The following is a 25,629-nucleotide window of genomic DNA, read 5'->3' on the forward strand; positions in this document are numbered from 1 at the left end:
TTTTGCAATGCTGCATCCGCGCCGGAGGGGACGCATCGGACCGCGGGGAGACCCCTTGGCGGGCGTGCAAGGCAATGCATGCGTGCAGGCGTTGCATGGAGTGCAGTGCAATGCAATGGCAACGCGGCGCCCTGCATGCATGCATGCAACTTCCACCGGCGCTCCGGACTTGGCAGGTGAGGGGGGTCCCCAGTGGGCGGCAGAGAGAGCCGGGAGGGCGAAGGGGAGCCGGGGGGGAGCAGCGCTGCTCCCCGAGCCGAGCCCGGGGGGAAACTTCGGCGTCGTTGCGCCGGGTGTTGGAAGCGGAGGCTGGCGGGGGCCCCTCACCTGCAAAACCTGGTCGCCTCTCATATATTTCGTGCATTGCATTCATCGCCCGCTTTCTCCTCCAAGGAGCTCCCGGGGGCGCGCGTGGTTCTCCCCGTGTTATCCTCGCAACAACAGCCCTGCGAGGTGGGTCAGGTGAGTGGCCCAAGGGAGCACCCAGGGATTGTCCTGGCCAGGTGGGGTGATTTGAACCCTGCTCTCTGCCCGGTCTTCGTCCTCATTTAGCCCCCACAAGTGCATGACTGTGCATGACTGAGGTTTTCCCCCCTCGTCTTGGCTATGGTGTGAGTCTGTGCTGTTAATTAATGGGGTTCTGCCTTCGGAGAAGATGAGCCAGCCCTCAAGGAGGTGATTATGTAATTTGCTAGCAATTCATGTCCCTCCCGGCGTGACGCTGCGCGCTGACGTCACGGGGGTGTAATGGTGGTGTGCCTCGAGATTTTTTTCATGAAACAAGTGTGCCTTTGCCCAAAAAAGGTTGGGAAACACTGGTCTAGCAGATAGTCCTACTTGAGAAATTTCCTACAAATTATAGTGGCTTTAGTTTAAAAAAAGTCAGGTTTCCATCCCCCCCACCCTGCAACATGGTTTGATTTAATCTCATTTACAAACTAAGAGGCACAAGGTCAGATGGTTCCTACAGCTTATGCTAAAATGCAGTATAAACCATAGTCAGCAAGGTTTCCTGCTCTTCAATATTACTCTTCTTTTGTATTAAGGCACACATAATGACAAAACACAGGAGACAGTGTTATCATTTGAACCACCATTTGGTTAGTAGACCGGTAAACTGTTTATATATATACATCCTTACTGCCAAACATATAGAAGTATCTGCTTATTTACATAGGATTCCATTGCAACTGTACCATTTCAATAATGTTGTTATATGCAACTTGTTTTCTCTTCTGGTAAGTTTTTTCTTTCAACAATTCAAAGATATAATTAATAAATTATTAGAAATAAAAGGGGGGAAAAACAATGTGTGCCACCTTGCGCTCCTTGGAGTTGGATATCACCCAATTCCAGGTAGCACTGTACAAAATATTAAAGCACAATAAAACACCAACCATTAAAAAATATATATCCCTGTACAGGGCTGCCTTCAGGTTTCTTCTAAAAGTCATAAAGTTATCTATCTGTTTGGCATCCGGTGGGAGAGCGTTCTGCAAGGCGAAGTCGGGTGCCGCCACTGAGAAGGCCCTCTGGCTGATTCCCTGGTTCCCAGCATGGAAGAGCTGCCAATATTCCTGGTGCCAGAGTATTGTTTCCGGGGGTGGGGAGAAATTATGCCATTTCCAAACCTTTGATGGAGTTTTAGTCGGAGCCCCAGATTTCAACACCATGGAGCATCTGAGTAACCAAGTTTCTGCCAAAAATTAATATAAAAATGTAAACAAGTGTGGGCATACTGAAAACTGTTGAATTGAACTTAATTAACTCTGGTTTCAATGGGTCTACACTTAATCCTGACCCAACCCTTTATCACCCGCAAAAACTGGAAACAGAACCAAAGCTTCTCTCCTGCAGAGGAGCGTAATATGACGATAACAACTGCTACGTTTATTATCTCGGCGGACCTTCCTACGAACCGGAAGCGCTTCTTCGACCCCGGAAGGACTAGGCCGGCAGGGAAAACCGGGTGGGAGACTATTATTTGAGCCTTGTCGAAAAGAAACGAAAGCGGCCGGGGAAGCTGGAGGGCGTCCGGGCCTCGGGTCAGTGGTTGACTGCGGGGCGCTCTGAGGGAAGGAGGGGAATGAACCGAAGGGGGCGGGGCAGGCGCGCGCGAGAGCCGGAGGAATGGCCGTTATGACGTTACACGGGCGGCGTGGCAGCTGGTGGGGGGGGGGTTTGGTGGCCAGTGACGTCGTGACTCGGGGGGTTCGTTAGTGGGTGGCTGGGCAGCGTGGAGCCCCGAGTTCGAACCCCCCCCTCCAGGTATGATGTCGTCACCGGATGACCGTATATTTAAAGTTCACCAGTTACATAATTTTAAAGCTATGTTTTGTTAAACGCTTGCCTACCTTCCTCCAAGGAGCTCAGGGTAGCGTGCCCGGCTCTCTCCCTCCTCCCCATCCTCTCAACAACTTTGTGAGGGAGGTTAGGCAGAGGGGCTCTGGAGTGGGTTCGAAACCCCCTTCCAGCAGAATAAATAAATATAAATATAAATATAAATATAAATATAAATATAAATATAAATATAAATATAAATATAAATATAAAAATATTACTTATACCCAGTCCATCTGGCTGGGTTTCCCCAGCCACTCTGGGCAGCTCCCAACAGAATATTAATAATAAAAATCATAAACAAGCAATGAAGCATCAAACATTAAAAACATCCCTAAACAGTTCTGCCTTCAGATGTCTTCTAAAAGTCAAATAGTTGTTTATTTCTTTATATCTGATGGGAGGGTGTTCCACAGGGCAGGCGCCACTACCGAGAAGGCCCTCTGTCTGGTTCCCTGCAACCTCACTTCTCGCAGAGAGGGAACCGCCAGAAGGCCCTCGGAGCTGGACCTCAGTGTCCGGGCTGAAAGATGCTCCTTCAGCAGTGATGCTGGTGCTGGGTGACTTTGCTTATTTGCATTATTTAAAAAAAAAATAGTTGTGTTTTATTAAGGCAATGCTCAAGGTGATTTACCTGGTTCTCCCCCAATCCTTCCTCTCAGCAACCCCGTGAGATAGGTCTGGTTGAGAGGAAGTGGCCAGATTTCCCCCTTCAGCAATTGGGTGACTTCATTTTATACAAACACACACATTTACAGTATTAATATTAATATTTATTTACATTTATTATTCTGTTTTGCATCCCAACCTTCCTTGAAGAAGCTCAAAGCAGTGACCTTGCCTCCCTCCCTCCCTCCACCCCCCATCCTCTTGTAAGTTAGACTGGGCGGCAGTGATGGCTCAGTTCCCACCTTCAGCGTTGACTTTGTCACTGGGTGACATAATCTTGGTTTTTTAAAAAAATGAATAAATTATTGATTTGATTAAATCAATAATTTGATTATTTTTATATTATTTTAAAAATATCATTATATTTTATATCCCTGCTTTCCTCCAAAGAGCTCAGGGTGGCATACTTGGATTCCCACTCCACCCCATTCCCCATTCTCCATTTTATCCTCTCAGCAACACTGTGAGGTAGGTTATGCTGAGAGGTAGGGACTGGCCCAAGGTCACCCAGTCAACTTCCTGGTCAAGTGGGGATTTGAACCCTGGCCTCCCAGGTCCTAGTCCAACACCCTAACCACCTCACCACAACTGACTCCTTCCCAGCTTAACCTCCCACACAAGGTTGTTGTGATATAAAACTGGGAGGAGTACACTGCCTTAAGCTCCTTGAAGGGGGGGGGGGTATATATGTAAGAAATAAATAAATTAGATTTCATCTTCCCTCCTTTCAGGGAAGCATTAAAAAAGAGAGTCATACTGTTTTGGTTCTTACTCTTTACTCTCCTCTGCTGCATCACAGTGTTGACTCATGTTATGTTTGTTGTCTACTAAGACCCTAGATCCTTTTCACATGTACTACTCACCTCCTTCTGTTGTGTTTTGAAATGACATCAAATCTGCATAGAGTGAAGAGATCAAGTGTGATATATAGACCTGCTAATATATACTCACCTGTTCCACCTCTGATTAACAGCTCAAGCATCTTAGAAATATACCATAAGCTCTTATGGTTATCTCCCAACTGCATTCCAGAGAACCCCAATAAAGCTAGTAAGAGGAAACAAGCTTGGCTAGATGACAGTATAGGAACGCTACGTATACTGAGCCAGACCATTGATCCATCCATTTCAGTATTGCCTTCACTGACTGGCAGTGGCTCTCCATGATTTCAGACAGGTCTCTCCCAGCTCTACATGGAGATGCTGGGGACCAGACCTGGGACCTTCTGCATGCAAGGCCCAAGCTCTAACCATTTAGCTAGACCACAGAGTATCAGCCTGAGGCAGTGGCTGCTCAGGAGTCCACAAGAGAGCTAGTCAGAAACGTAGCCCACTGTACAGAATAGATTCCAGATCCTGCTGGATTACAACTCCCTTCATTTCTGACGGTTTACTATGCTGGCTGGGATTGACAGGTGTTGGAGTCCAACAACACCTGTCCCCATCTCTGATTCTGTTGCCTTTAGGATATTTGTATTGCTTTGTACGCCTTAAAATTCCCTCACTCCCTGGTGCCTGTTCATAAAGCGATGACCAATATCTCTAAATTATGCTTAGCTCTCTGGGCCTCGTGCAGGAAGCCCACAAATACTTTTCCTCCTGAGTTGCACATCAGCTCCTCTGTTTGTGTAAAAAACATAGCTGATGTCTCTAGGTGTGGCTGCTGTACTTGGAGCAACCTGTCTTGCTTGTTGCTGGTTGTGCATTCTTGAAACAGTTCCTGATGCAACCTGTGTCTATGTGCTTATGTTTTAAAGGCAGAGATAACACGGCAGCATGCCAGCACTGCCACTGGATGAGCTCCAGTTTACAGAGAAAGATTCACTGACTGGGAAGATGAAAACTTTACCCGCCCTGGTAAGCGGGGTGCTTTTATTTTATTTTTTGCAGTTCAGAAGCCTGACCCATTCTCTTCTTATTTTTGTTAATGCATAGAATAAAATTAGCTAAGGAGTGAAAATGCAGTATATGACTCCTTTAACTTGGGGTGGGAACCTCCTGAGCATGTTGGACTCCAGCTTCCATTATCCCCCAGGCAGCATGTCCAATAGTCAGGGATGGTAGAAGCTGCACCCCAGCAACATCTAGAGGGCCACATGTTTCCCTCTCTGGGTCTACACTGGCTGGTTGCAGGTTTCTATGCTATTGGTCCTATGCTCTTGAAGGTTTCAGACAGGGCACTTTCTTAGCATTGCCTGGAAACTCTGAGGATCAAACCTGGAGCTTTCTGCATGCAAAACAGTTGCTCTACCACTGAGCTGTTTTACTGTTCCAAAAAGACAATTGGTCCAAAAGCAAATCAAGTGCAATAACAAAATAGAGAATTCCCTTCCTCTTATTGCCTGGCATTCCTGGTTATAACTGGAAACCTAGTGATCTGGCATCTGTCCACTGAGCTGTAGGTTTCCTGCACTAAAAACAAAAACTGCCTTAAAAATAGCTGAAATTAGCAAGCTGTGTAAATTATGCAAATATGCAGGATTTGTTTTGTCTAATGCATTCTGTCATTGTTTCTATTTTGCATAATTTATCCTGCTTCTCTTCATTATGGGGAAAAGCCAGTTGCTGTTTAGGGCACCACAGCCCCACCCCTACCCACCAGAAATCTCATTTGGCCTCCTCTCTGGCTTCTGATTTTTTCCTCCCTCTGCTACACCAGGAAGGTTTTCTCAAACTTGTCCCAGCGAGCTCTCTAGCTGCAAAACCAGTTTCATCAAAAACCACAGTAGGACACTAAAAATACAAAATGGAAAAACTAAAGCAAAACCTAAACCACATGGAGCAAAATAAATGGATATGTGTTTTTCCTGTGAGTAGCACTGAATCCACAATTCCCCCTTCCAGCTCCCTTGAAAAGCTGTCACCTGTGCACAGTCTCAGTAGAGACTACTCCATTAGGGCAAATAGGGCACTCTAACATGTCTGCCTCCACCTGCCTGCTTTCTCACTTACTGCCTGTCAGCTTCTTCCTCCATAGTCTCAGTGTTGCCCTCATGGAGCTAGGTGGGAGCAGGAGGGTGGAGACAAAACTAGAATTGGTTGGCTCTGCCTCTCATTGGTTTGGCTCCATCTACTGATTGACCCCGTGCCTTCTGCCCTACCAATCCCAATGGACACTGGTGCCCCCTGGTATATGAGTTTTCCATTTTCATACTATGTTGTTGCTGTTAGTGCAGCATCCTAGCATATCCTCAACACATCCAAAGGGTACTCTCCGTCCAGCTTCTGCTATTTTAGTTTTGAAAACACATAAGCACGAGGAAGGTGCCAGCTCTTATCTTAAGAGGAGCCAGGCAGAGTCTGTTGTGACTTCTGCAGGATTCTAAAAGTGTCATTTGCAAAACAAGGAGTTCTTCCCAAACCGCCACTCAGCAGGCCTCTTGCGATGAAAGAGAAACAGGAGCAGCCAGCAAGCCAAAGGCAGCAACAAATGAGGGGCTGGATTCCTGCTAAACCACAGGCCAAGTTTCTGACAAATAGGAGAATTATCCCTGGTGTGCCCAGGTTCTTGAGATAGCTCAGAAAGCCAACACCGAGGACTTCTGTTTAGTCTTTGACCTGTTGACATCCCGTGGCATTCCTCCCCCTCTCTGCAGCATCCTGAAAAGAAAACAGAGCGGTCTTTTGTGCTGTATAAGCCCCCACCGAAAGCCAGAGGCGACCGTGCCCTGCTGGAGGAGTTCTGGGAGAGAGCCAAGTTTGTTGCAGATGACCTGGAGTGGCTTTTGACTCTGCCTCATGACAAATTCTGGTGCCAGGTATAATTTCTTTTGTAAAGGAAGAAAGAAGCATGTGTAGATGTGTTGGTGGTGACGATGAAAGTATAAGTCCTCCTTCTACACTGGGGTAGCGAACCTTTTTTTCATGCTGGAGGCTGCATTTCCCTCCTGGGCGACCTTCTGGGGGCCATGTGCTAGGGATGGGTGGGGCCAGAGGCAAAAGCGGGTGAGACAAAAGGTAGGAATCATTCCTTTCTGCAGTAGGCTAAGTTCCAGCCACGAAGAAGTCAGGCGTTTCTACACCCCCAGTTGTACACACATCTCTTGATCCGGTCAAATGAGAGACATTAACTGTATTCAAGGACACATATTGGTCAAGTGAAATTAGTCAAGGAGGGGGCAGGGAAGGGTTGTGTACTAGAGAGAGTCCTAGGGGTTGTATTTCATTCCTAGCCCTCAGGTTCTCCACCCGTCCTCACAACTCTTAAAGCCCTACCCTTTTTTCTTTACCTGAGCACTCTAGTGCCTGCTGTAGAAGCCTCAGTAAGGAGCTCGTAGGGGAGAGGTGAGGAGCCTTTGGCCATCCAGGTCCTGTTGGATTTCAACTCCCATCAACCCCAGCATTGCAGGCAGGCAGGGATGATTGCAGTTTGTGGTCCAACAGCAATCGAGGGGTGGGCTTCCCCATTTCTGCTTCTAGAAGTAAGGAGAAAAAATGTAACAAATGCAGTTTTGATCGTCGAGGCTGAGAGTTATAGGCACACCTTTTGTGGGTTTTTTTTAGGAGTACCTTGAGTCTCTGGTGTTACTGAATACAGAGTAAAAAGATAGTATTCAGGATCATATTTTATTCAAGCTGTGACATTTTATTTACCAGATTCTTTTATTTATTAAATTGTAAGTTATCTTAATGCTTCCTTCAATACCTCAAAAAGGCATAGCTTGAGATTTTGATACGTGAATCAGGAGGCTTAATCAGCCAGTTAAAAAGCAATTAAAATGGTCAGTGGTCCTATTTATGAAGCATGTTTGACTCTGTAAATGAGTATAATAAAACCTGTAAAGGGGGTGAGGCCAGGCCTCTGCATTACACTCAAGATAAATGTGTGGTGTTATGAAACTTTGAAAATGTCCTGTCCCCCCCCCCCCCAAAGTGTCCTGGAATCTTTGCTTCTTTGGCGCAGCCTTCATCTTAAAATGTTTTGCTCACTTGTTGATTCAACGTGCAATAGACTGACATAAGTTCCTGCGGTGATCTGCTGTCCTGCTAGGCGGCCAGATTTCTTTTTCCCATGAGGCCTTTTGTTTCCTTGTGGCAGGTGATATTTGATGAGACGCTCCAGAAATGCCTGGATTCGTACCTGCGCCACGCCCCTCGCAAGTTTGACACAGTGGCGGACTTGCCTCCAGAGGTGAATGACCTCCAGAGACGCCTCCATCGGAACGTTTTCCTAACCTTCCTCCGCATGTCCACTCACAAGGAGTCCAAAGTAAATAATTTCTTTACTCAGCCTGCTTTTGAGATGTGTGTACATGTTTTTGTGTGTGGAAAAATAGCAGGTTTCTGTTTGTCTTTCCTAATGGCTTTCCCTTCATAGCCTCTACCTGGAGTTTCATATATATATGTATGTATGTATGTGTGTATATATATATATATATATATATATATATATATATATGCCATTCCCTAGTCATTAATGAATAGAAGCACAGTTACGCTCCAATATATTCAAATGGTTTTCGGGAAATGTTAATGTATTTGTTTAGGTATATAGCCCATTCTGTCCTGAAGGCCGAGGTGGGAAAGAACATTTTCTTCTTTCCTTTCACCTTCACAAATAACATGTGTGGTGCCTTTTCAGCCAAAGAGGAGCCCAGTTTGAACCTAGGTCCTGATCCAATATTCTGTCAGCTGTTTCCTCTGAGGGCTCCTATGTACATAAATTGTCTTGCCGCCAGGGAGGTTCAATTAGTTGGAACCTTCAAAGAGATGTAGTTCCATGGAGGTTGTTTATTTCAGGGGCAGAAAACCTTTATCGTCCCCAGGGCTGCATTTCCTTCTGGGCAACCTTCTGAGGGCCACATGCCAGTGGCAGGCAGGGCCAGAGGCAAAAGCAGGCGGAACAATGAATGTCAATCTTAACATTTCATAGTAGGCCAGTTTTGACATACACCCCTCTCTGTCCTGTATCCAGGAGAGCAAGAAGCTTGATGTTTCAGTACATGGTCCTGCCAGGCAAAAACACTCATGGTGCAAAGCAAGGCCACTGAGGGGTGTGGCCTGGGGAGAGGAGGTGTGGCCTGGGGTTTTTTCTGAGGGCCAGATAGGGAAGCCTCCATGTCTGAGGTTCCATACCCTTAATTACCTCAACTCTTTTCAAGTTAATTTTCATAGGAGTAACTTCAGTACATCCTGTAAGAAATAAGGCAAAAACTGGCTGTTCCTATTGGTTCTCTCTGCAAGAACACCATGGGCTCCCTCTTTCTTTTCCTTTTTTAGGTGGATTGTATCCAATGCTTAGAGTAGACCAACTGAAATTAATGGACCTAAGTTAGCCATGTTGATTGATTTTAGTGGGTCTGCTTTGAGTAGGGCTAGCATTGGAAACAAGCCACTGTTCTTAACTTTTAAAAGTACAGGTGTCTAACATGTGGCCATCTAGATGTTGCTGGAATACAACCCCCATCTCTGACCATTGGCCATGCTGGCTGGGGATGATGGGAGTTGTAGTCCATTAACATCTGAAATGCCACAGGTTAACCACTTCTCGCAACAACCAGGTGACATCAGCGGTGTACTTCTCACATATGACCCTCTTTGTTCACTAAGGTCATTGGAAGAGCCTCTTTGCTGTGAATCCTTCCACTTTCCTGAAGTTCGATTCAGGACCATGCGCCCCCCACTGATGGGTTTTTCAACTAGTTTCTGGCAGTCAAGCAAGCAGTATCCCTGGTCTTGTGTTGGGCTTCAGAGGCACTTGAAATGCTGTAGACCTCCTTCTGAGTGCCTCCAAAGCTCAGCTGAAACTTGCGGATGCCTGGTCGGATTGATGTAACCAAGGAATACATCCTTCTCAGTAATGCTCATAGGTCCTACCCTGTCACTGTCCTTAGGCATATTATGTGGATGTTTTGGAGCTACAGAGGGGTGGGTGGCTGCTTGCGTGCGATTTTATCCTGTTTTACAGTGTTTGTGGCTTTAAGATGTCAGTTCTGCTGATTTAGGGAGATGAATTTTAATCTGTGCTCATTGATCATGGTGCTATGTTTTTGTCATGCTGTGAGCTGCCCTGGAGGTTCTTTGGAGGCATGTGGTATCGTCTAAATTCTGAATGCCTGTGCGTACTTAAAAACTACTCTGTAGAGCCTTTTAGCCCTAAATATACGCTGCTCAAAGGATGCTCTGTAAAGGCAGCAAAATCCAGAGCACTTTTAGATCTCTCCAGGCCAGCCCCTAAATCAAGGGCTTGTGCTCTTCCTGCTGACTATAAAGACTGGCTTGTCCTTTGTCCTCTTAAACTTTTACATTACAGCATGAAGGGCAATTACGCATCATCCCTCCCTAACCCCCTCAGGGCACTTGCAGTAGAGGGCCAGCGTGGTGTAGTGGTTAAGAGCAGTGGACTCATAATCTGGTGAACCGGGTTCGCCTCCCCGCTCCTCCACATGCAGCTGCTGGGTGACCTTGGGCTAGTCACACTTCTCTGAAGTCTCTCAGCCCCACTCACCTCACAGAGTGTTTGTTGTGGGGGAGGAAGGGAAAGGAGATTGTTAGCCGCTTTGAGATTCCTTAGGGTAGTGATAAAGCGGGATATCAAATCCAAACTCCTCCTCCTCCTCCTCATATCTGTCATGACGACAAAGGGCATTTTGCTAGTTATCCATAAGCATCTTTCAATATCTTTCTCTCCTCACCCCCTTTTAGGATCACTTCATCACGCCATCTGTTTTTGGAGAGATCCTTTACAATAACTTCTTGTTTGATATCCCCAAAATCCTGGATCTGTGTGTGCTCTTTGGAAAAGGCAATGGTCCTCTGCTCCATAAGATGATTGGTTAGTGAGGGAATGGGGTTTGTGTGTGTGTGAAGTGATGGGTTTGTTGGGGGGCGGCACCCTCTAAAAATCAGGATTTAAATCAAATTTGCCACTTTCCTCAGTCCAATTGGCTTTACTAATGGTAGGAGTAAAGTGTCTCTTAATTTACTGTTTAATATTATTTTCACTTTGGTCAAGTCAGGCTCCATTATTTCTTTACTAGGAAACATAAAATCAGCATTCAGCTGCAATAGTTTTTAGAGAGGGGCTGTTCCAAAATGGCCCATTGCTAAGGGACATTAAAGCTTTAAAGCAGGGGTGAGGAACCTTGGGCCTGGGGTCCAGATATGGCGCTCCAAGCCTTTCTGTCTGACCCTTGGTATTCACTGGTCCTGCTTTATACCCTCCCTCTGTGTTTTTGCCTGGCTGGAGTGTGTCCTTGAACTCTGATAATGCCTCTCCCTTGCCTGGGTGGAAAATAGAGAGGGATGTGCTAAACCATAGTTTGGCTTAATGCAACATTCAAACCAGGCTGTAGTGGTTTGGAGTTACTCATGCGTAAGCCGACCCCGTTTGGGTGCTTGGTTGCCTGGTTAAACCCTTTGGACTGCACAGCTCATCTCCGTGTGGCTGCCTCAGTCACTGGCAGAATCTGTCTGTGGGCGTTTCTTAAACCTCTGCCAGCATAAAAGCTGTTTGACACCTAATCGTCTACACCTCTCATTGCGCGGGAGTCTCCTGCGCAGGGTGGGCGTGGGTAGCGGAGTGCCTGGGCACTCTTCACTGACTTCCAGGGAAGAATCCCGGAGCCCTTCCACCTCCTCTTCCCATTGCTCTCCTGGACTCTTGGTGTCACGCGTATTTCCTTCCCCTTCCACCAAGCTGAGTCTCCCCCTTGTGCTAGGACCTTCACCTGCAGAATCGGAGACCCTCTCCTTCTCCCGTGTCTCTGATGTCAGTTCCCTGACACAGGCCAATATGAGTTACGTGTAATATGAAGACGATGCATGGAGATCTCTTAATTAAGTGTGAAGCCTTTTGTGGTGTTGGATGTTTTAACCTGCCTGAAACCAATCTGTTTCTCTTTCCTTCCTTTCTTCCTCCCTCTCCACCCTACCCCTCAGAAAACATCTTTACTCAGCAGCCAAGCTATTTCAGTGACTTGGATGAAACCGTGCCTACAGTCCTTCAGGTTGTACTTCTTCTTGGGCTTATTTGAGAAGCTCTGTTCCCATTTGTAACAGTTGTGGGGAAACAAATGTTGTTGGACTGCAGTTCCCATCAGCCCCCAGCCAGTATATCCATTGTGACTGACACACACCAGAAAGTTGGCCTGAAGGAAATGTGAACTGAAAGCTGGAAAAAAAATGCTCCCTGACCCCCATTTATAAGGAAGGGAGTTCTTTCCTTGGAGAGCAGACCTATAAAGTCCCATGTGGCTTGGGCCCAGGTGACTTGAAAAATCCTATATGAATCTGCCCAGGTGCTCAGCATCTGCTTTTGGTCCCATCAACACCAGAGGCACGATTGTTGGTGACCCGAGAGAGAGCCTTTTCTGTGGCTGCTCTCTTTCCCAAGAGGGGAAAGACTGGCTTCTTCTTTGTTACCCTTCCGCCAGCAGGCCAAAATCTTCCAGTTCAGACAGGCCTTTGATAACTAAGATTCAGTCTATGCTGATCTCTGGGCTGCTGTCAGGGCAAACTGGATTTTCATTGCTGGTTCTAAATGTGTTCTGATGTGTTTTATAATTACTTGGTGTTTTTAAATGTTGGAAGCTGTCATGAATCCCAGCTTGGGATAAATGTGGGATATAAATACGTGAAATTATTATATTATTATTATTATTATTATTATTATTATTATTATTATTATTATTATTATTATATTTATCTATTTATTTATTTATTAATCATAACAACAACAAAACAGCCACAACAATAACCTTGGTCAGATGATGACCATCAATGAAAGGCAAAATGCACCCAGTTGTATTCCGCTTATGGACCCTTTGTGCCTTCTAGGTACTCAGCAGCATTCTGCATACATGTGGCTTGCAGTGTGAAGGAGCTTCATCCACACCACAGAAGCTGGAGGAAAGAATCCGATTGACTCCTGGGGATATTCCTCTGCAGGTGGGGTGGGGCAGGTATTTCCTGGGACCGATGTACTTCCTCCAAACCTGGCCTCAGCTTTAATCTTCACCACAGATACTTTCTCTCTCCCCACCCCACCCAACAGCTTATGTCTCATTCTGCACATGGTTGCTAGTAACACATTCCCTTCCCTGTCCTGTGACTGGGTGAGGCAGCTCTTCCTCATCACATGAATTTTCCTGTGCCTTGCTATACACTTTTTTCTGTATTGATATTTTATGTGTTCGGTTTTAAAATCTCACTGAACACTTCCTTTCTTTGTATTCTTTGATAAACAGAACCATGGGCATCTGCAATAATTTTTCTAGGGGGCAAAGGAAAACACTGATTTGGGGAGATGGGGGGGTAAGCAGGCTAGTTTCTCATGAAAAATGAGAATATACTGCCTGTAAATTTGGTTTCATCTGGTTCTGCAAATGCTAGAAGCTTGTGTGTGCGTGTGTGTGTTTTTAAATGACAGCTGGGAATTTGTGGATCAGGGCTGCATAGACACCATATATTTAAAGGACATGACTTCCCCCAAAGAATCTTGAGGAAGAGCTCTGCCCCTCATTTGCTATCCTCATCACTCACTTGCATGGAATTTTATGTGCTTAAATGTTCTCCAGATGTTTTGGATGACAGCTCCCGTCAGCCACAGCATGGCCATGTTTGCGGGAGTTGTCTAAAATGTTATCAGCGCATCAGACAGGAAAAAGCTGGCTTAAAATTAAAATCTGATGTAAAGAATTGTCAGTTTGCTGTCCTTTAATGCTACCACTTGTGGTGGGCCTAATAATGGAGCTGACCACTCTAGGACTTCCCTGGCTCAGATTCTGAGGTGCGATGTTATGCCAACTCTGAGGAGGAAGTGAACCCAGAGACTGGGGCAGGGAGGGGAGGAATCTAGGGCAGGGAATTGCTTTGTTTGGCAGCTTACTATTAAAAGAAAAATAAAATTGTGCTTTAAAATCTGATTTATTTATTTTTAAATGAAAGGCCTTCCTTTCTTCTCCTCCTAGGAGCTGAAGGATATTGTCCTGTACCTGTGTGACACTTGCATCACCCTCTGGGCCTTTCTGGATGTTTTTCCTTTGGCTTGCCAGACATTCCAAAAGCATGACTTCTGCTACAGGTATATTAGTAGGCTGCCTCTGTGTGTGTGTGTCTGTGTGTGAGAGTGAGTGAGTGTGTGTGTGCACGTGCTTCAATTCCACTAGATAAGTGTTGTTGGATTCCAACTCTTATCATCCCCAGCCAGTTTAGCCTTTGGTCAGGGATGATGGGAGATGTAGTCCAACTTCACTGGGATCACACCAGGTTGAAGAACACTGCCCCAGAAAAGGTTACAGCTGAGAGAGCATCCATTATCATCATCCTCTTCATCATCCTCTATATTTATTTATTGTCATTATCATTATTTAAATTTGCATGACACTTTTCAAAGCAGCTTCAAAACAAAAGATACAAATCATTACGATAACAAATACTAAATCATTTCAAAACATAATACGACAATCTAACAACTCGGTATAATTCTGTTATATTTTAAGGTCATCATAAGACAAGCATTGAAACAGATCAGTTAATGACAGATACAATAAACATCCCAAGGCGATCACTTATCAGGAATAATAGAACCAGCAACTGCTGTGTGGCAGTACTTATGCCAAATGGTATGAAAGCTAAAAGGTGTTTCCTAGAGTTGCTTACTAAAAAAAAATGTGTCAGAGCAGCTTACCATATATTGAAAAAGGCAAACAGTACCAGATTTAAAATAGCATCTGTGGGGCACCATGTGACTATACCTACTCTAGACAGAGCTATGACCCCCCCCTCCCAGCTTCCTCTGTATTATCAATATTAGAATGTTGTACACATAGCCTTCCTTGATTTGATTTCTCTCTGTCTCTGTATATAGCTATCTATCTATCTATCTATCTATCTAATTCACAATTAGGTGTGTTTCACTTTTTTCAAAAAAGGCTTGCTGCATTTTATGAGCTGGTGGTACCTGAGCTGGAGGCTGCTATTAAGAAGAGGCAACGCGAGGACAGCAGGTATGTTTCCTGTGGAGGTGACCATTCCCCTCTGAAATAAGTGCAGTTGTCCCCTCCAGGCACAAGCCCTGCAATATATCTGCCCAGGTTGCTCCTGCAGCGCACCTGAAGTTCCACCATCCTTCAGGAGCAGGTGGTGGGAAAATGTTTGGGCATCCACGGGCCAGATCCTCATCAGGATCGGCTTTGGGGGGGCTGCCCATCTGACAGTTGCCTGACATCACAATGGCATCAGGTGCAAAGTGCAGCTACAACAAAGGTTCTCTCACCCCGTTTTAGCAGTGGGTTCCTGCTAAATTCAGGAAGGGGGTTGCAGGATTTAACCCCTACTCATCAGTAATTCATCCTGCTCAGTTGTGTTGTCCCTGTTCCCTGCTGCAATTGATTGGGCTGGAGGTCCCCCCCCCCCCGAGATGTAGGAGAGCCAGTAAGGTATAATGGTTAGAGCAGCTTTCTCCATCCTGCTGCCATTTCAGATGTTCTTGGACTTCAGGTTGCATCATGGGAGGGAAACTCCATTGAGCTAGGAGAAGTCCTAGCCTGGACTTTCACCAGCGGGACTGCTTAGTTAAATCTAGCCTTTGTACTTAATCATGGCTTTAATGTTTTTTAGTGTTTTATTGAACGTATATACCCCACTTTGGAACCTTGCAATGAAGAGTGGGGCGAAGAAAATAATAGTAATAACAACTACCACTACAACTTCCTTTTGCTTCTGTATCAGAAATTCTCTCTCCCCTCTCCACCATCAGCTTATTGTCAGATTTGTGGAAGAGGCTGTCTCATTCTCGGAAGAAGATGGTGGAAGTTTTCCATATGATCATAAACCAGTTGTGCCTTCAGCCCATTTTGGAAAGCAGGTACTTGTTACGCTCATGGATTCCATTCAGTGGGTTGCCCTTACACACTCATATCTATGACTCCAGGAAAGAAACCTCAGAAACAGATCATGATTACAGATGTTGGGGAACGAATCTAGGACCTTCTGCTTGCAAAGCAGAAGCTGTGGCCCTTCCCCTGTCACAGGAAGCTGCCTTATGTCAAGCCAAACCATTGGTCCATCTAGCTCAGCATCTGACAGCAACTGTCCAGAGTTTCAGACAGGAGACATCCCAAGTGCTACTTGATGGTGCTGGGATTGAGCCTGGGACTTTCTGCATGGAAAGCTGATGGTCTACCGCTGAGCGATGGCCCTTCAGTGTACTGAGTCAGACCATTGGTCCATCCAGCTCAGTATTGCCTTCACTAACTGGCAGTGGCTTTCCAGGCTATTTTCTTAGCCTACTGGGAGATTGAGGGGATTGAACCTGGAACCTTCTGCATGCATAGGAGATGCTCCACCACTAAGCTACAGCTCTCCAGGATTTGGAGCAGAGCAGTATCTTTCCCAATCATCTGCCGCTTGAACCTTGAGATGTCAGGAACTGTACTTGGGAGCCCTGAATGCACAGGGTGTGCTCTGCCACTGAGCTCTAGCTTCCTTTCCTAGGAACATGGGCTTGTCTGGGAACTGAACCCAGGACCTTTTGCTCCCAGCTCCAAGGATCAGCCGCCTTGGATGAACAAGCTGCACCTGAGCCTATACAGGTTCCTTGGTTGTTGTTAACATTACCCTCTTGTTTCAGCTGTGATAATATCCAGCCTTACATAGAAGACTTCCTGCAGATCTTCACCTCAGTACTTCAGGAGAGGAGGTGAGAGTCCTGACTGGGTGTTGGCGGTCCTTTACAACCTCTGGAATATATTTTGTCAATGCAGCCTGGCCTACAGCAGCCATGAGTCCCAGTCAGTACAGCTGTGTTGCAAACCTGCTTTGTCCGGCAACAACAGTGGGGCTAGAAAAAGTGTATGCATGTGTGTACAGTAGGGCAGCTGGCTTGAAAGACACACATCTTTTTCACCCAGGTTTTGGGTGGCTCATTACATTTTTAAAAACCTCCCTAGCCATTGAAACTGTTCGGCAGTCCATTTTGCCTGTAAATTTCACAAGGCAGGCATTTTTGCTGGGAAGGTCTCCCTAGTAATTGTGCAGTGTTTATATTTGCAGGTTTCTCCGTGATTATGATGAGCTCTTTCCTTTAGCAGATGATGTGAGCCTCCTCCAGCAAGCCTCCTCAACCCTGTATCCTTTTCTGCTGGCATTTCTGGGGAACTTCCTTCACCAACCTGATGCCCTCCAGATGTTTTGGACTTCTACTTGCCTGGCTGGGGCTGATGGGAGTTGTAGTCCAAATCCTATGGAGGGCACCATGTTGGGGAAGACTGGCTTGCATCCTCCAAAACATTGCTCCTCCTCAAGGTTTAATGAATGCAGACATTCACCACAATTCAGGCTTGGAATCTGTAACAATAAGGAACAAGGGTGCTTCTGAGAATGTGCAGGTTATCTTTCCCCAAATGCATGAAAATCCACAACCTACCCCTGCACATCTGCCCTGAATGCCAGGGCTTATAGTTACATTGTGTGTGATTTGCATCAGATTTATGTGTGTGGTGCCTTAATGCTGTTGGGCAGAGATGAGACCAGGACAGCTTACATCCTGCAAGGAGTGGACAGTGCCTGGGAGGGAGTGGACAGGAGGAAAAAAACAGCCCACAACCTGCCCCTGCCGGAAACCATGGCCCCGGGGCTGCCCAGTAATACAGAGGGGCTAGAGACACTCAGGGAGGAAAACCACACAGAGGTGAGTCTTCAGGGCGTGCTGCTAGCCTTGACTTGCTGTGAACTGGGGAACAAGGTTGTCGGGGAGCTACCTACGTTAGCCATGTAGCCTGCATATCTGGGATGGAGACCCCCCAAATGCTGCTGGACTCCGATCATTCCTGACCATTATCAGGTAGAAAGTGGGGGGAGGGAGGTGGCTGGTGGTGCCCACTGGTAGGCAGAATCAACTGATTTTAGTTTTATCTGACCTCCCTCTTGAATTCTACAAGGGCAGTACTGAGACTAAGATTACAGGTTGTGCCACTCCCTGGGCTGATTGTAAGGAGTGTTCTGAACAAAATGGGTCCTGCTGCTCCTGAGAGATTCATCCTCCCTTCTATGTTTGCCTCTTTCATATGGAAACTGCTTTGAGCCTGCAGTGAATTTAGATAATGGGGGGAAGTGAGGGGCGGCGGCTGAATTTGATTTATGCATATTTGGTACAAAAACTTGATGACAACCACCCCCCACCCTGCCCCCAGCTATGGTTCTGCACACCCAGCTACTTTCAGCATTGTGACTCTTCTGGGGTAACACCGCCTGTTGCCTTTGATGTGTCTAGTACGCTGGAGCAGCCGCGGCCCCTGTGTGCAAGGTCTCTGGGGTGGAGCTGGATTCCCTGATCTCCCAAGTGAAGGACCTGCTCCCTGACCTTGGAGAAGGCTTTGTCCTGGCCTGCTTGGAGGAGTACAACTACAACGTAGAGCAGGTGATCAACAACGTTCTGGAGGACAAGCTGGTGGCAGCCTTGCAGAAGCTGGACCGAGCAATGCCCAGGTAGATCTGGATGGGGGAGTTGCTTCTCTTACCCACTTGGAGCCCCTGCAGGCTGCCATGTTCTGTTTTTTGTTTTGCTGGCATGTTACGGACACAATAATAGTGCATCAGTGGCGGGTTTAACCTGGACCACCCACACATCATTTTTCTTTGTTAGTAGTTTTGAGGATGCTTTTAATCTGATTTTTACCTTATTGTGGAAAGAAGCATTCTTTTAAACCAGGCATTTGACTAGGAAAAAAAAAGTGGCAGTGGTGCTATTTTGTATTATTAATTTTAACTTTTTTTTTGTTTTTTTGTTTGTTTGTTTGTTCGAATACCACTCTATACCCCGAGGTCTCAGGACATTTCACAGAAAAGATCACAGTATATAAAATAAAAATAAAAACAATAACCCAATAACATATATATTATATGTAAATATGTATATTTATAATCAGTGTATTGGTGACTGACCTTGATTGAAATCCCCTTAAATCAGCTACAGCATATGTCTGCTGTGCTTGTCTACTCAAAAGCATGCCCTGTTGAGTTTGGGAGGTGCAGCTCTCAGATTAGTGGGCTTAGAAGTGCAGTTCCAGAGCCACAGGCTGCTGCTTGGTTTTGTGAGGAATTTTTCAAGTTTGTGCTTCTGAAGAGTGTTGTGTAGTGGTTAGAGTGCTGAGTTAAGAACTGCGTCCCCAGGGTTCAGATAGCCACTTAGCCATGTTAAGGTTCATTGGCTGACCATGGGCCATGTTCTCTTTCAGCTTAAGCTCTCCTACAGGGTTGTTGTACAGATAAAATGGGGAGAGGGAGAACCATCTATGTCACCTTGAGCTCTTGGAGGAAAAGTGGGATATAAAAGCAAGAATAAATAAAGTAAATTGGAGGGTTTGATCTTTTCCTGTCAGGTCAGTGAAGCCAGACCCAACACCTCTTCTCACTTCCCGATGCAACGTTTTCCAGAACGATGAGTTTGATGTTTTCAGCCAGGACTCTCTGGATCTCTCCCGTGTGCAGAAAGGCAAGAGGTGAGTTGCCTGGGGCCTGGACAACCCTTTCAGGCTGTGTTTGATCAATGGCTGTCAAGTTAGGAAATATTACCAGTAAAGATAAAGACCCTACATCAGGAGTGGCCCTCTAGGTGTTGCTGAAAACAACTCCAATTAGCCTTAGCAAGCTTGGCCAATAGCTGGGGCTGATGGGAGTTGTGGTTCAGCAACATTTGGAGGGCCAAAGCTTTCCTGTACCTGCCCTGCATAATTTCTGTGGGTTGGGATTGGAGGATCTGTTTTTCCTAGCCATCAGTGTTGGGCATTGTTCCTTTTTCATAGTGCTCTGGTTTTTAACATCATTGATGCAGGAAGGTTCTGTCCCTTCCCCTCTCCTCCCACCATGGGTAGGAAGGAATCTGGAAAGGGCCATTTTTCAGAGAGCAGAGGTTGACTTCTGGAGTGTTATCATGAGTGCTGGTTGTTGTAACCGGTATTTTTAAAAACAAAACCTGTTTTTCGCCATTGTTTGGCGTGGTGGCAGCTTCTTTTCACAACCCCTGTTACCTTTCCAATCCCTGCCCCCAATTGTTCAAATGCCAGAATACCACCTGAATCAGTCTTCACCAGTCTGGTGGCCTCCAGGCGCTATGGACTACAACTCCCATATGCCCCAACCAGCACAGTCTGCCCATCTGCTGCTCTCAAGGCACTATGATAATTTTTTAAAAATCACTTTGCTGATTAAGACCACATTTGCACCATACCTTTAATGTACTGTGATCCCACTTTAAACGGCCATGGCTTCCCTCCAAAAGTTATGGGAGCTGTAGTTTGTTAAGGGTCCTGAGAGTTGTTAGGAAGAGACCCCTATCCCCTTCCTTGGAACTACAATCTTCAAACCGCTCTGGGAATTGTAGCTCCCTCTAGCGGTTTCCTGATGTAAGGAAAGCCAAGGGTGGAGCCCTGGAGGGGACTTCCCCTCTGCTTCTTTGCTTGCAAGGAAGCCTTTCATTAAGTCAACACTGGGATGCCTCAAGCAGCTGGTTGTTCCAGTTGCACTTGCTCCTGAGACGTGATCTTCCATCCATGGCATGAGAGGAATGCTGCACGGAAAAGCCCAGACGTGAATACCTTGTATATCCCCGGGAGCAAAGTAATAACAATAAATTGCTGGCTTGGCAGTTAGGAAGCAGATTTTGACATTGTTCCTTGGTAAGGCTTACTGAAGCATAGGGGGTGTGGCGCTGATCAAAAGTGTAGGTTGCTGGTGGGAGTTCCAGGCTTAGCATCTGCAGGATCAGGGCCCAGCGTGGAACGACAGCCCCGGGCAGTATCACCAGAAGATGTCTGTAGAAAGGACAAGTCCAAAATGTCATTTGCTTGGCTGGGATCTCAAAACCAAAGTGTCAGTCCAAAGGGAGCGGGGAGCCAGCCAGCCAGGGAAATGGGATACGCCAGAAACAAGGGAAGGAGAAGGTGTCATGCTCAAGAATAAGGAGCGGTCACATAGGAGGCTACTGATTCAGACCCATCGGTTCATCTAGTGTAGCGTTTCAGACACAGAGTCTTTCCCAACCCTACCTGGAGATGCCATTGGGGAGTGAACCTGTGACCTTCTTCAGAGCAGATGTCCTACCACTGAGCTACAGCGCTTCCACATTACAATGACAATGTGGTTATATAATATAGACATTGTTCAATTTGTGGAGTATATAAATGGCTAAACATCAGAGGGAGCTGCCTTATATTGAGTCAGACTGTTGGTCAATTTCACTCAATATTGTCTACTACACTGATTGGCAGCTGCTGTCTCCTAAGCCCTACCTGGAGATGCCAGGAATTGAACCTTTGACCTTTTGCCTGCAAAGCATGTGTTCTGCCACTGCATAACAGCGAATACCTCCCTACAATGAGGTAAGATTCTAGTTCGCATGGTTCCAAATTAAAGGCTGATTTAAATAGGAATTCTGTGTGTCTTATATGGAGCCAGGCCATTGGTACATCTAGTTCAGTATTGCCCATGCTTGACTGGCAGTGGCTGTCTGGGTTTTTGAGCAGGGGACAGTGCTCCTGTAGATGCTGGGGATTGAACCTGAGACTTTTTCCATGCAAAGCCGATGCTCTGCCAGTGAGCTACAGCCTTTCCTTAAGATGTAGGAAGCTCCCTAATGCCTAGTCGTGCCATTGGTTCATCTAGTTGTGTGCACTGACTGCTAGCGGTGTTCTAGGATTTAGAGGAGCCTCTATCATCCCTACCTTGGAAATGCAGGAGGTTGAATCTGGGAACTTCTGAAGCAAATGTTCCACTACTGACCCGTGGCCATTCCCTCGGGGTTTCTGTGTGGAAACCGGATCAGCCTTTGTTCTGATCTGGCTGGGTTTTCCTTGCGTTCCCAGGAGTGACAAAGCCTCAACCAAAAGTCTGGTGAATGACAAGCGCCTTGTGAATGAGCAGAGGGAGCGCTACAGCCAGTACTCTGTGATAGTGGAGGAGGTCCCAGAGCAGAGCGGAGCAGGTCTTTCCTACCCGGATGAGTATGAGGACGAATACGATGACACCTATGATGGCAACCAGGTGGGAGCAAACGACGCCGACTCAGATGACGAGCTGATCAGCAGGAGGTGAGTTTAGAGGCCTTTCTGAATGGAGGCTGCCATAATCATTTGTGTAGTGCAGCAACTGTGATTTGAAGGACACTCCCTCTTCCTCCATTCTCAGCTACGTCCCATGTGTAGCTTTTCCACAGTCAGGACGCATTCACACCATGTAACTAAAGCCCTGTGATGCCATTTTAAACAGTCATGGCTTCTGAATTCTGGGAGGTATAGTTTTTTTAAGGGTTAGGAAAGACCCCTCTTCCCCTCCCAAAGCTACAGTTCCCAGAGTGCTTTGAAAAGCAATCCCTCTTCTTGGAACGTCTCATCCATTCATTTCTCCCTGCATTAGGCCATTTACCATCCCTCAAGTTCTGAGACCAAAAGATCAGAGAGAAGAGGACGAGGAAGATGACAATGAAGAGGAGTTGGCTGCAGCTGATGAAAAGGGGGCTGCAAAGGTGATTGTTGCAGGGCAGCTCTGAAAAGGGAGGAAGGGGTTGTGAGGCAAACCCTCGCAGTGCTGTTCTTTGGGGAGATGGCTCTTTTGGGACAGGCCGGGGAGGTCTCTAAGATCCCTGTGGCTAAGTGGAGCTGATGCACTTCAGCCAATTGAGATGTAATGATAACCATGGTCTGTGGGGCAGCAGCAAGAAGATGGGTCCCTGCCCTGAGGAGGTTACAGGCTAAAGTTCAACACAGAGAAGACAGTGGAGGGAGGGAAGTAAGTAAGATGGAGGGGAGGGTAGATTGGGGAAGTGCAAAGGGCCCCAAAGATCCATCTCCACCACAAAGAGCATACTGCCTTGTTGAGGACTAGCCCCTTTTCTGCGGGGATAAGGGAGGTGGGGCCCCTCCCCTTCATCCACACTACAGATGCTGCTGAGCTCTGATTCCCATCAGCCTTAGCCAGCCTGGCCCATCAAGGATGTTGGGAGCATTAGTTCAACAGCACTTGGAGGGCCCACCAGCATTTTGAACTGGAAATGAACTGGGGCTCCATTCTTTCCTTCATGTGCAGCAGGACCACTTTGTACAGGACCCAGCTGTGCTGCGGGAGAGAGCTGAAGCCCGGCGGATGACTTTCCTCGCCAGGAAAGGGTAAGATGCAACTCCCCTTCTGTGGCTCCTGGTCTTTCTACCCCATGTGGATCAACAGCCCTCAAATAGGGGACACCTTCAAACAGAGGGCCGCATCTGACAACCCTTCACAACAAAGAGCTGGTCTAGCTGCCACTGCCGTATCCGTGGGACTTGGAATTCCTCTGTGCAATATTAAAATGGGTGTTATGTTGGCTATCCCTTTCAATGCTAAGAAAACCAGTTTCATGAACAAGGTTGTGTACTCTTGTTAGGAGACCAGCAAATTCACATTTGAGTTCTTCCAAGAATTCTTGGTTGCAAGCCATTTAGGCCCAGTGACTTGCTCTGTGCTGTATCCAGCTGAGTTGCTCAGCTGACAGGAAAGCTTCCATCAAATGAATGGGGAGGGGAAAACGTTTGGGTGATTACCCCTCCTCATTTTAGTCCTCCGCATCCCCTTAAATCTACTCCAAAGGGTTGGAGGACTTTCTCAAGCAGATATTTTTAAAGTGGGAGTGTCAGCTGACCATGACTAATCTTATGGGGATGTTTTTAATGTTTGATGCCTTATTATGCTTTGATATCTGTTGGAAGCTGCCCAGAGTGGCTGGGGCAACCCAGTCAGCTGGATGGGGTATTTATATTGTTGTTGTTGTACCTCATTCCTGCTGCTTCCCTGATTAGTTTGTAACTTATTTAGCATTTAAATGCATTTTATTTCAATGTCTTTTTTCACTGTCAGTTCCCCTTTTCCCACCCGCCCATCTTTTTTTTAACCCTGAGCCTCCTGCTTCTTCACAAACCACATATTTAACTATGGAACTCGCTTTGACCGGAGGCAGCGATCACTAACTTGGATGGCTTGAAAAGAGGATTGGACGGATTCATAGAGGATAGGGCTGTCATTGGCATAGCTATGTTCACCTTTAACTGGCATAGCTATGTTCACCTTTAACTGTGAGAAGCAGTAATGCTTCTTAAGAAAACCACGCAGGGGTGGGTGGGGAAGGGAGTACTCTTGTGCTTGAATCCTGCTTGTAGGTTTTCTATAGACACTGTGAGAACAGAATGCTGGATTAGATGGGCCATTGGTCTGATGTAGCAGCCTCTTCTTATGTTCCAGCCTTTTTGTGTCCCATTTGTGACAACCTCATTGTCTCCCATTTTCTTTCCACCAATTCCCTCATTTTTATTCTGCCCATCCCCCTTTAGAAATATAACTGTGAATATGTTGGGCTTTCCATTCACATATGTGCTGAATTTGATTACTTTGTGAGCACAGTCGCAAACTACTGGTCAGAACCACTTGGATGAGGGTCCTGGGTGCCCTACAAGATTAAATCAAGGGCTGCTTCCATGACTAACTATCCTAAGGCACAATCATGTCTACAAATCATAACTGTGACCCCAATGTGTATTTACCCAGTTAGTGTGAGGGCACTTGAAGGCTTCCACTAACACAAGATTTACTCCTTTTGTCCTGTCTTCAGATGTCTGAAGGAAATAAAAGAGGCTGTGTCAGAGTTTTGATTGGTGGGATGGAGAATAGTATATCTCTAGTGCTCTGTTACTTTGAGGGACTAATATTTAGAAGTATACCTGAGAGCCTTTGCAGTTTAGTGGTCAGAATGTTGGACAAGGACTTGGGAGGCCTGTGTGCAAATCCACACTCAACCAGCCATGAACTTCACTTGTGACCTTGGGCCAGTTGATGTTTCTTAGCCCAACCTAACTCTCAGGGTTTGTGGGAGGACAAAATGGGGAAGGGAAGAGTCACAGATGCTGCCTCAAACTCCTTCAAGGAAAGATGGGGTACAATGTATAATAATAAACAAGCACAACAATCGGGGGGGGGGGGGGACTTGGGGGATGTTGAATTCCTGCTTCCATCTGCCCAGTATGACCAATGCTCAGAGATGATGGGAGATGTACAGCAGCTTCTGGAGGCCCACTGCTCCCCTGGCGGAATTTTTAAAACTTTTCGTTACTTGGACACTGCCACATTTGACATATAGAGCAGTATCACTTCTGAGATGGCTGTCCCTGTCTTTTCTACAGATTTTGCAGTTCAGGATTACTGTGACCCTCTGGTGCTCAGACCCATTAAGTTTCTGTCGGCCTGAAGTGCCTCCCCTCCCCACCCTTTTCTTACACTACCAGCGAGATTTGTTGTGCCTATTTGGTGGAACTTAGCAATGGAACTTTTCTTCTTCCTCTTACACAGGCACAAGCCGGACAATTCAGGTGTCATTTTGGGCAGCGCCAAGGGACATGGCCAGAGCCGAGAGACAGTCCAGGAGCGCAGGAAGAAAGAAGCCAGCAAAGGGACCAGGGCTAATCATAATCGGCGTGCCATGGCAGACCGGAAGCGAAACAAAGGCATGATCCCTTCCTGAAGAGGTGGAGAATGGGGCAACTCTTCCTCTTAGAGGCTCACAGTGCAATGCCTTTATCCCAAGGGACAGTCCTTTTCCGTTCTAGTTTATGGAGAGCATCAGCATGTAACAACCAGCAACCCATTACACAGAACTGCAACA

At 46.4% G+C, this 25,629-nt stretch overlaps 1 protein-coding gene across 5 annotated transcripts; it reads left to right on the forward strand.

Moving 5' to 3' along the window:
• Positions 1-1,900: 1,900 nt before the first annotated feature.
• ASCC2 (activating signal cointegrator 1 complex subunit 2) lies at positions 1,901-25,629 on the forward strand. 5 transcript variants are annotated; one of them, XM_028709005.2, is made up of 19 exons: positions 1,901-2,045; positions 4,766-4,865; positions 6,605-6,766; positions 8,047-8,217; positions 10,653-10,782; positions 11,889-11,956; positions 12,786-12,896; positions 13,919-14,031; positions 14,882-14,956; positions 15,709-15,816; positions 16,582-16,650; positions 17,004-17,078; positions 17,472-17,640; positions 18,223-18,437; positions 19,331-19,450; positions 21,812-22,036; positions 22,362-22,470; positions 23,031-23,110; positions 25,317-25,629. In XM_028709005.2, the coding sequence occupies exons 2-19, from the start codon at positions 4,785-4,787 to the stop codon at positions 25,486-25,488; spliced, it is 2,253 nt and encodes a 750-aa protein (XP_028564838.2). In that variant the 5' UTR covers positions 1,901-2,045; positions 4,766-4,784; the 3' UTR covers positions 25,489-25,629. The 5 variants fall into 5 exon arrangements, with proteins under 5 accessions (XP_028564838.2, XP_028564840.2, XP_028564841.2 ...); XM_028709007.2 differs by having other exon boundaries at positions 23,034-23,110; XM_028709006.2 differs by lacking the exon at positions 1,901-2,045 and adding an exon at positions 2,126-2,268.

Source organism: Podarcis muralis, chromosome 16 (assembly GCF_964188315.1).
Source record: "Podarcis muralis chromosome 16, rPodMur119.hap1.1, whole genome shotgun sequence".
NCBI classification, from domain to species: Eukaryota; Metazoa; Chordata; class Lepidosauria; order Squamata; family Lacertidae; genus Podarcis; species Podarcis muralis.

What these genes read in the sequence shown, in the direction of transcription:
- ASCC2 (XM_028709005.2), top strand. Translation starts at nt 4,785, where the DNA reads ATGCCAGCACTGCCACTGGATGAGCTCCAGTTTACAGAGAAAGATTCA. An exon ending in TGAAAACTTTACCCGCCCTG is followed by an intron (nt 4,866 to 6,604) that starts GTAAGCGGGGTG and finishes CCCTCTCTGCAG; the next exon opens with CATCCTGAAAAGAAAACAGA. An exon ending in GACGAGCTGATCAGCAGGAG is followed by an intron (nt 22,037 to 22,361) that starts GTGAGTTTAGAG and finishes TCCCTGCATTAG; the next exon opens with GCCATTTACCATCCCTCAAG.